The 10048-nt window shown below is 38.0% G+C and overlaps 1 protein-coding gene across 1 annotated transcript in view; it reads right to left on the bottom strand.

Moving 5' to 3' along the window:
• NDST3 (N-deacetylase/N-sulfotransferase (heparan glucosaminyl) 3) overlaps nt 1–10048 on the bottom strand; it is a 62646-nt gene that overhangs the window by 12228 nt on the left and 40370 nt on the right. The window contains exons 6-7 of the mRNA XM_010575547.1: nt 2943–3125; nt 821–917 (exon numbers count right to left, since the gene is read on the bottom strand). Of these exons, the coding sequence (XP_010573849.1) occupies nt 821–917; nt 2943–3125 (280 nt within the window). The remainder of the gene's footprint in view (nt 1–820; nt 918–2942; nt 3126–10048) is intronic.

Here is a 10048-nt window from a genome sequence, read left to right as displayed (position 1 = left end):
AGCAACAGTTGGGGGGGGGGTGGAGTGTGTGTCTACCCACAGATGAACTACGCCAGCTGTATTCCATTTCGCTTCAGTGAGGGAATGCCAATTTATGTCACCTAAGAATCTTACTTTCTGGGCTTTTAAATTGAAGACAGTTAAAGAAATATAAATAGTTAACACAGAAACTGGAGTGCCAATGCTGAAATCTGCTTTTCACACTTTTAATAACTGTGTTTTAAAAATAATTATTGGTTTTTATGAGACTGTCACAAAAAAAATTAAAAACCTTGCACTCAGTAGCTATTGGGGATTGGTGAAGATAAAAGGAAGCACATATGCAATTTTCTGATTACAGAGGAGAAAATTAACCATTAAGTAAAGATATAAACTACTGCAACCTTGCATTTTAAACTGTCCATTAGGAACTTCTTGATTTGAAATAAATGCCATGAAATAACAAGTTTCTATAAACAAGACGCAGGACAGATGAGAACTTGCAGTTAAGAATCTACACCATTTGAAAAACAGCTGTTCTTTCCTCCTTCTGCTTTGCCAAGATCTTGTCTATCTTGTTGACCTCTTTATCAAAATGTTACTCATTTTGACATAAAGCCAAAAAAATCTGACACATGCCTGAACCCTGCATTTTCAATATGCGTACTGTCTGTTGTTCTAACTTACATTATTAAACTATATTTGGATGGTATCTGAAAATAAAAAAATGCTGTTAGATGATCAAGATCCCTACAGAGCAGTCTGAGTAAAAAGTGATTAATCGGTATAATTATTTGAACTTGCACGTAGCCTATCTTGTTGAAATACAATAAAATCTCACCAGTTTTTTGGGGTCCTACAACCAAGAATTTTGGTAATCGATCACAGGTTTTTTCTTTAGACCAGATATCTCTGTGCCGTTTGTCATCACAGGGATTCTAAAACAGAGAAGAACAACTAAGAATTTCATTGGTAATCGCACCTGATAAGGTTCTCAAATTATGTTTATATAAATTCCCAATTTTTCACCAATGTACAGATATTCTTACCAGAAACTATTATTTCCCCTTATGACAGAAAACCATGTTATGCATTAAAGAACTATTTCAGTGATTCAGAAAAGTATTTGCAATGTAACCAGGGCAGAAACTGTACCTCTTAAGTGTTTGGGTTTTTTTTTGATGAGGCAAGTATGTTGAAGAAATATGGTTTTCATTCTACATATATAGAGTTGCCCCAGCTGTCTAACAGACCCTGAGACAAGATAATTTCTCCTATGAAATGTCAATATGTTCAGCAGAATTATGCCAAAGACAAATTTGATCCCACATACTTAAGATGTGGGAATAATTCAAAATCAATTGATCAATTACATACAAGTTAGGAAGACTTGAAATTGCTAATGAGTTATCTAATTACTGACTTTTTCTTTTACATTACTGTAACAGCTACCACCCTATACATGCTGTATTTTTTAAACTAAAAGTGTAAATTAATTACAATTTAAGGCTTTCCATTCATAAATACATATTCTGATCCTCTAATTCAAATCAGTACATAATATTGAATCTTGTTTTTTCATTTGCTGCTTTACAGCTGAAACAGTTTAAATCTGTTTTAGAAATGCTACTTGCAAACAGTTTTTGACATTGTTGTTTGGCAGTACTGCACTGAGATGAAAGGAATTACCAATCTTTTAGACTTAAAAAAATATAACTGTATTCAGATTCACATGCATTATAGACAAAAGACACCACATTCAGTATATGGTAGCCACTGCAACTTACCTATGTCTTTTCTAAGTAATCCTAATTTTTCAAGTCATTTGGCTACAGGCTAATTTCCATTTTTAAAATTCATTCTCTCCTAACATTATGCAAAGTTCTTGACATTTTTCCCCTCCTTCAATGTTTTATTCAATAACAGCATGAATTTCAAGATGTATAATTAAGTCCAAATTTGCAGTTTCATACTCAGTTTCTAAGTTGGCAATTCAGTATCCAATGCTAGAAAACATTTGAGTATGCAAGCTTAAATACATTTTTATGTTTGATTTAGTAAAGTTTGCTCCTTATAATATTTCTACCAAGTCACTTCAACAGGATGATATTTGGGCTACATATTATCACTGTTGGGACACATGTACCCACAGCACTCAGACGTTCCACTGAATTGGTCACCAAGCATGTGCAAAAGAACATGACACATTCACCGCTTGGTGCACTAGTTTCTCTTGAGGGACTGTGCTCTTAGTGCTGGGTGATGGGCTGAAGATGTGTCAACTGCAAGGTCAGTGCAGGCTTCAGCCTTAGCAGGTCTTCACATTTCTTTTCAATTTGCTCACTTACGAGAGTGGGATAATCAAGCAGCAGCGTTGATAACATCAATGTATTAAGTGCTGGTAAACTTCTTGCTTGGGCAGTTCTCAGCCCTTTGTGAATCACTTTCTAATCTATCTAAATCTATTTCTATTTGGCTAGTCCGTTTTAGCGTTAAAGTATCCTTGGTCTTAACGCTCTTTTCTCTTTTTGGATGCCCCCTTCTCCTCACGCACTTGGAGGAAAGTTCATTTCTTTAATGGCCAATTGCTAAAATATGCATCTACATGTCTCTGTCAAATGCTTCATTCCTGTTAATTCCAAAAAGAGAAGAGAAATAACATAATGCCTTTCCTGCACTTGCCACATTTCTAAAAGCAAGTAAAGTCACAAATAAAATGAATTAAAGATAATTTTAATTACACATCTTAATATGTATTAATTTCACAACCTTTCAATGGAGATTTTAAGCAACAGGGAAAACAATCATGTACACTGAACCTTCAGTAAGCTGTTTTATGGAACCAACTAGTAAATCTAAAAATATTACTGCTTTTCTCTACAAGAAGCTGAAACAAAGAACTCCACAAAAGCCACCATCAAGATGATTTTTTTTCTGATCTCTTCATCAGCAGGCCTGCCTACCTGCCAGAGAGGGTCCTTTTGCTCAGGGAATAGCTCAAAATACTTGTGAGCCAGCTGAACCGGAGGAAGAGTTTGCAGTTTCAGGTTTGTCCAGGTATGAACAAAGTTGGCCAGATTCACAAAGGTGTATAACCCCAGGCGGTCGTTTCCATAATTAGACAAATGGGTCATGAAGATGCTAATCTTAGAAAACAAAATAAAGAAAGCGGACATTAACTCTTTGTATCACTAGATGGCAGTGTAACCACAGATAATATAAATTTAATTTGCATTTTGCTCTTATTTAGAGCTGCAAGACTTTGATCACATTTGCATACATGTTACTGTCCTTGCTCTTCGTTGAATTACATCCTCCTTCTCAAGTCAACTCAACGCAACGAAGAAAATTGTGGAATAGGTACTATGAACTCTGTGTGAACTAGGATATGCAATCCTGCCCTGGGGTTGTACAATATTTACATAATCTTTATGTAAATTTACTTAATGGAGAATACAGCAAAACTAACCCAGTTTTACCCACAGTTTTACTTCAAGTGGAATACAAATACAATATTAAAAATGTGAATTCTGTTTTTGTGAAAGAGTAAAGAAGTCAGAGACCAAGAAGATAGCTGACCTGTCTTGCTGTGATTTAAATCTTGTTGCTCCAACTGCAAGTTTTATAGGATAAGTAGCTCATCTCTTATACAAAGCTATTCTGCAAGCACTGGGCAGGTAGTCAAATCACACGCAGAAACAAACAAAATCTGAAACCTGATTGAGTACTTTCAAATAATTGCGCATAAAATACTCCCAAATAAAACAAAAATAGCTCAATATCCCATCAGTTGTAAGGCTGCTTGTATTTTGCTCTTCCAACACCCTACTGTGAAATTGCTACTCAGATAAATCCCCCCTGCTACATCCCTTGCTCCAGCTGCACTCTCACACTCCCAATGGAAGCAGTGTTTGCTGTGAAGGTTTCTCATGGGAAGGGCATGTTCGGATGCATATAAACCATGCTGATGAGTGGAGCAGTAACACACAGACTGCAAGGATGGTCTCTCGGGGACTAAGGAAGGGCTGAAGACTGAAACCTCCGTTTTGCAAAATTATCCATTTTCAAAGTAGTTTTTCACTGACGAAGCAGTCTGTTCTTACACTCAAATCTGCAAACCCTTGCCTCTCTAGCAGTGATTTTTTTTGGAAAGTGTTTTTTTTTAAAACAGGAGAACTCTCCCAAGATAAATTCTCCAGACCAATTTCCATCAAAAAATTAGAAACATGACTCTCTTTATAAATAAATCTGCTAATGCCATGAATGGGTGATTTCTATTTAAAGTAAAACTTGATGTAAGCCACTTTAAAAAGAAAAAGGCTTATCATGGCCATAATTCTGAAATTAGTTCAGAAACTGAAGTCAGTCTTTCATAAAGGAATTCCAGCCTTCAGTTTAAAAAAGGAAAAAGAAAAGAATGAAAAGCTGGAACCTACAGCTGTATTCTTTTGTTTTAGAGTATTTAAAACACTGGCTTCCTTTGATATAAAATGTTCAAAACTACTGAACATCTATTTTTGAACACCCAACTGCAACACTACAGACTACTTGCACTGAAGGGACACAGAAAATGTGTTTTATTAATAGCGTCATTTGGTGACACCTCTTGGCTTATAAAGTAAGCTGAGGGCTTCAGTTTGTCTGACTCAAATAAAATTAGAAGATATACACCGCCAAGTCATTGGGATACACTCTCTTTTCAGATAGGACTGAGACTGGAAAAAAAAAAACCAAACCCTCCCCTTTAGGCAACCAATAATGAGCATTTTGCCAAATGTATAACCTTTTCAAGTTTCCTTTTTGATTTCAGTTCTCAAAGCAGGAACAGACCAGCCATATGACTATGTTGTTCTCAACAAAGATACAATCAGAGGGTTTCCATAAAACAGGTTAACTTGTTTTCTTGACAGCCTCTTTCTTTCCTACACATGTGTTGACCTCTGACATTTATAATGTCAGTTCACCTCCTGGCAACTCCTCACCTGCCAACAACTACAGCACTGCCCTGGAAGAAAAACCAAGAGAACTTGAAAAGATTGCTAGTTCGGGGAAAATATCTATTATTCTTTCCCTGAAAGGAATATCACTATAATTTTAAGAATGTCGGAGTGGAGGCTGAAAAATTGATTGGACGTATCATCATAAATAATTTCCAGCTTATGAAACCATCAATGAAGGGAAAAAATATATCAGAGACCTTAGTTCCCATCTTACAGGTACTTTTTTATGTCAAGTACTTTATGGTAAATTATTTAGAACAAAAAGAAAGATGATCAAATGCTCATTTAAAACATAAATGACTAAATCTTGTAAAGAAGTGTAACCAAATTGTTCCTTAGTGTAACCAAATATATACTCTAATATACAACTTCATATTGCAGAAAAGGTCTTCTTTACGTCTATGTGGCATCAAAAATACTACAGATCACCTGAGACTATCTTCCAGGAAAATCTGAGCAAAAGTTTTTCCTCTCCTGTCGACACTGTGCAAATTCCTAGTAAAATCACTACCTATGTAAAATTAGCAAACTACAATCCGGTGCTTCATAGAACAACAAAATATGGCTGATCAAGGGCCTAATTCACCTGACCTGACCTGAGAACTACTTTTCCTTGCTTTCAGCTCCAAAAGGTCTTTACAGGCTAAGCTAGCAGCCTGTGTAACTAACAGGAGTGTGATGCTGCAACGGCCACATTTACATTTCCCTGAGAAGGACGGATCTTGGACCCCTTTGCACAACAGGGATCCCTATGAGAGGTGGCTTACAGTATGTGATGCCAACCTGCCAGCCGCTCTCTCCTACTCCAGGGGCGTTCCTGGGAGTTTGTTGACAACAGCTACGCAGCCACAGCGCTGGGAGAGATGCGTAAGCTGATGCTCCGATTTCTCTGGCTACAAGGAGGAAATGATACCCAAGTGCCATTTTGAGGGATTTCACCTTGGCGCTGGCCCAGCTGCAGGGGATGGTGTGTTGCTACCCACTTCCCTGCTTTCCCACCAAGCTGTGCAGAAGGACGGAAACTCGTATCATTACCCTTCCATTTGCAGGTGTGCAGTTTCAGACCAAGACAAAACATAATAATTACTTTTTGCCTTCCATATTGAGTTATGATGCTTTGTTTTGCTCTAGCATATCACATTCTGTTTCATTCAAACAAGTTCTAACTAATGACAACAATTATTCTTTCTGTGCCAACTAATAGTTAGCATGCTATGCTATTAAAAGATTTATTCTCTTAAAACAACAGATCAGGAGATATAAAAGGAATCCTTTGTGGGCATCTCAGAAGACTAGATCTAGTAAATAACACTGCTTGTTCAATAATCTTGCACCTCTGGGAAATGCTGTAAAATATAAATAGAGCTTCATATATTTCTTTTTTCCTTCTTCAAAAGGGAAGTGGCTGTAAATAGATTTATATTTACTCTAACAAGCATTTTAGCCTCCCTTTCAGTTAAAAAAGACCTTATTTGATTTTATTATTGCCAGCCATCTTCTAAAATAATTTCTTTCAGGGCATCTCAGCTTTTTCTTTATCTCAGTGCGAGAAGGATCACCCTTTTTAGCTGTTCCTCATAAACAAACTATCATCTTGGTTGCATGTCAATGCACACTCTCCACAGGATTTAATGTCCTCCACGAGGGGACCGAAATGGAACGCAGACAATTTTTAAAATGATCGTTCAGGACTAAATCTGGCCTCTGGGCAGCAGGTCCTTTCTTGCTCCTACCCATCTTTGGATCAGAGTAGCAAAGGTGCTTTACTCTGCCTTCTCACAGAGCCTTATATGCAGCTGTATGACCTGCTCCTTTCAGCTTCTCCTCAGCATTTCTGCACTCTTTCCCCAGAATGAAAGGGCAGAGGGCTATTGCTGTTTTGCTTTCCTTCCCAAGCCCTGATTTTATCTCAGATTCTGATTACTACTGCAGAGATGTAGGGAAATGAGGACAAGAACTCAGGAGAAACAGCTTTTATGTTTTTGAACGCTCATTCTGTGCTGCGTATTTCCTTACTACAACAACATTTCCCAATTAGAGGCAATAGCTTCTAGGTCAACAAATTAGAGTTGAGACCGAGATTGAGGTGCTGCCATTAAATCACATGTATCAGGAAAAGATGAACCAGCATGATCTAATTTATGTATCAAGAACAGAGAAAACAATAGATGCTTGACAAACAACTTACACAAAATGAAAAAAATGCAACAAGTTACCCAGCTTCTAGCGATGGATGTTATTTTTAGCAGGCTGGATATTTAAAAAAATATTGATCACTACATAATCAACATTATTAGGATGCTGCATCTATTAAAATTATACACAAGGACACTGCTACCTAAGCTTCTACAGTCTTGATAACAGTTGTCATTTTCCTGACAAAAACAGAGGTGTCTGCCTCCCAAAGGAATGACATCACCCTTCATTCCCAAGCATGAGAAGCCCCTCTTATGGCTGCTGGCTTGTGCCACGTTTGCATTCCTGGCTTCTTCCCCCTGGAGTCAAGGGGTGTCTCTTTTTAAAAAGACAGGGATGAGAAGAACCATTCAAGAACCATTCAAGAATAGTGGGAAAGATTTTTTTTTTTTTTCTTACCAAGCTCCCTGTGAAGCTCTGGAAGGGTGAATTATGAAGCTTCTCTACATTGGGACAGAAATTATTTATGGTGAGCAAGACTAGCTGCTAAAATGGAAAGCAGCAGAGTGGATATCTTTGTGCTGGGCAACCTGCAAATATTCCCACTCTCTCCCATATATCCTGATAAGCAAAATGTACCTTGCTTCACATTCAAACTCCATTTTACGCAAACATTTTGCAGATGAATTGGTTGCGCTCACACCTCACTATTCTTCTTCGTCACATTCCTTTTCTGTTTATACCTCCTTAATGGCATCAGGAGGACTTTTTGATTTGGTTTCAGTTACAGTACTAATGCAGGAAAGAAAAGAAGTGGCAATGTCTACAGCAGAGTGGAACAAGCTAAGTACAAAAGCCTCTAGAACAGTAAAAAGCCTGTAGAACAGTAGTCCACTAAGCCAGCAGTCTCCAAACTTTTTTGATCACGCACACTTATCAGTAAAAATTTTTTGAGCATGCATCCCCAGTGTCTGTATATTTATTTATAAATTACACACTTCTAATACTGAAGTTCTAATATTTTCTTCCTACACCCAAATGGATCACCTTACGCACCTCCTGGAGTGCACGTACCCCACTTTGGAGACCACTGCGCTAAGCCATTGAGATCGGACTGTAACCCAAGAGCAGAGAGAAGACTCCCTGTTCAGAGGTTAGCTGTACCCTCTTTGTCAAGCATCAGGGACGTGGAGAGACGACTGAGACTTGCAGTAACACTGATGTTGTTAAACAGATTTATTATTATTTTAAATCTGGAACTAGATGAGCTGGTGTAAGAAAAAATTGGTAATAACCATTTCTTACAGACTGGGCATGTCTTTCCTTTTTTTACCATGTATAAATCTATTGCAGGCAATTCAACATGAATAAATTCATCCTGTTAAGACAGTCATCAAGGTACTTTTGTCGTGGGCACTGCGTAACCCTCCAATCTGTGCAACAACATTAAAAGGCAGCACCGAGGCCTCCCAAGTCAATGAAGTTAAGCACAACACTTTAAAATGAAGTTAAATTATGATTGACAATTAATTATGTGATCTCTTCTAGGCACTAGAAGCAGATGCATTACCAATTTAGTATATTGCTGCTATTTTAGCTACTGAACAAATGTTTACAGGCCACAAGAGTATGTCTAACTCTCAGAACGCCTATATTCCAATTAATTTGGCATTGTGCATGCTCTGTTTGCAGTTCTGATATTGTCTCCATGTTACTCAGAACAGTTTTGTTTCAGGTATTCAGAGACTCAGTAACAGCTGGTTTTGCTCCATTAGACTAACAAAGTGATAGAATAATGAATTAGATTGCAGTCTATGCTTGAATATGTATTTTTAATAGTTGAAAGATATTCCTTTTAGACCTGTATGCTACCAGAAAAGCTGTGTTCAATTCCACCACAGAGAGATTCCAGCTTGCAAATCCCTTTTTTGTTCTGAAGCTGTCCTGCTGGTTTCACAGCTGCCATGATCTGTCCACTTGCAAAGACAGCAAGCCACCCAGTTGAATTTGATTTACACAGCAGTGCCTCCTCTATAAATATAATGGAGCCAAGGAAGATTTATAAGATCAAACAAAATTACGTATTTGGTGTCGTTCTGAATTATTAATCTGACAGTCAGGAAACCTGAGTTTATTTTCAGCTGTTGCACAAACTTTTTTTGCCTTTCTCTGTAAATTGCTCATTACCCTTTGTCTCAATTTCCCAATTGGCAGTACTGTCCAAGCTTCACTAATAGCTGTAAACCACTTGTACAAGGCTTCCCATTTGAGAATTTTGAAGAATCATAGAAGGGTAAAGTTTTCTTATTGCCCACAATTTCAATGCATTTACTGTACACTGTTACAAGGAATCACCTCTAATGAGATAGCTAATCCTGCCTGTTCATTTAGGATTTTTTATATTTTGTCTATTCCACCCACAAAATACCAGACTCTGTCTGGCTTTTATGAGTGGGTTTTGAAGAACAGATAGAAAGGCAAGGAATACTTGTATTTTGCAGTCAACCAAAATGCTCGGCAAAACTGACTTCCTCCACTGCCCCAATTCATGGCAACTCCCCAAACTATTGTGGGAGTTCCCAAGATTTCCTAAAATGGGCATGAGAGGACAGGAAAGAGATCAAACTGTTGCCTCTCTCACTCACCCATGAAGTGGGCCGAGCCTCCTGAATTGAACCGGCCCACCGGAGAGGTCAGGCTGTGCTCCCGATGGCGCTACCGTGGGATGCCTACAATGAACCCCCCACACCAGTGTGCTTCTCAACACTTTTGTCATCTTTCCTGCTTCTCACACTCAGTATGATTAAATAGGAGGTTGTGCAAAGCAGGACAGACAGAAAGGGAAGACTTGAGCCTGAATGCCTTTGTTTTTGTATTTTTCTCTGTAGTCCCAAAGCCTGACTATTCATCTTGTTCAGGGTCACATTAAGATA

This window comes from Haliaeetus leucocephalus, unplaced genomic scaffold (genome assembly GCF_000737465.1).
Source record: "Haliaeetus leucocephalus isolate CR32 unplaced genomic scaffold, Haliaeetus_leucocephalus-4.0 Scaffold484, whole genome shotgun sequence".
NCBI lineage: Eukaryota > Metazoa > Chordata > Aves > Accipitriformes > Accipitridae > Haliaeetus > Haliaeetus leucocephalus.
The sequence above is the reverse complement of the archived record's forward strand: the minus strand, read 5'-3'. Positions and strand labels throughout refer to the sequence as shown.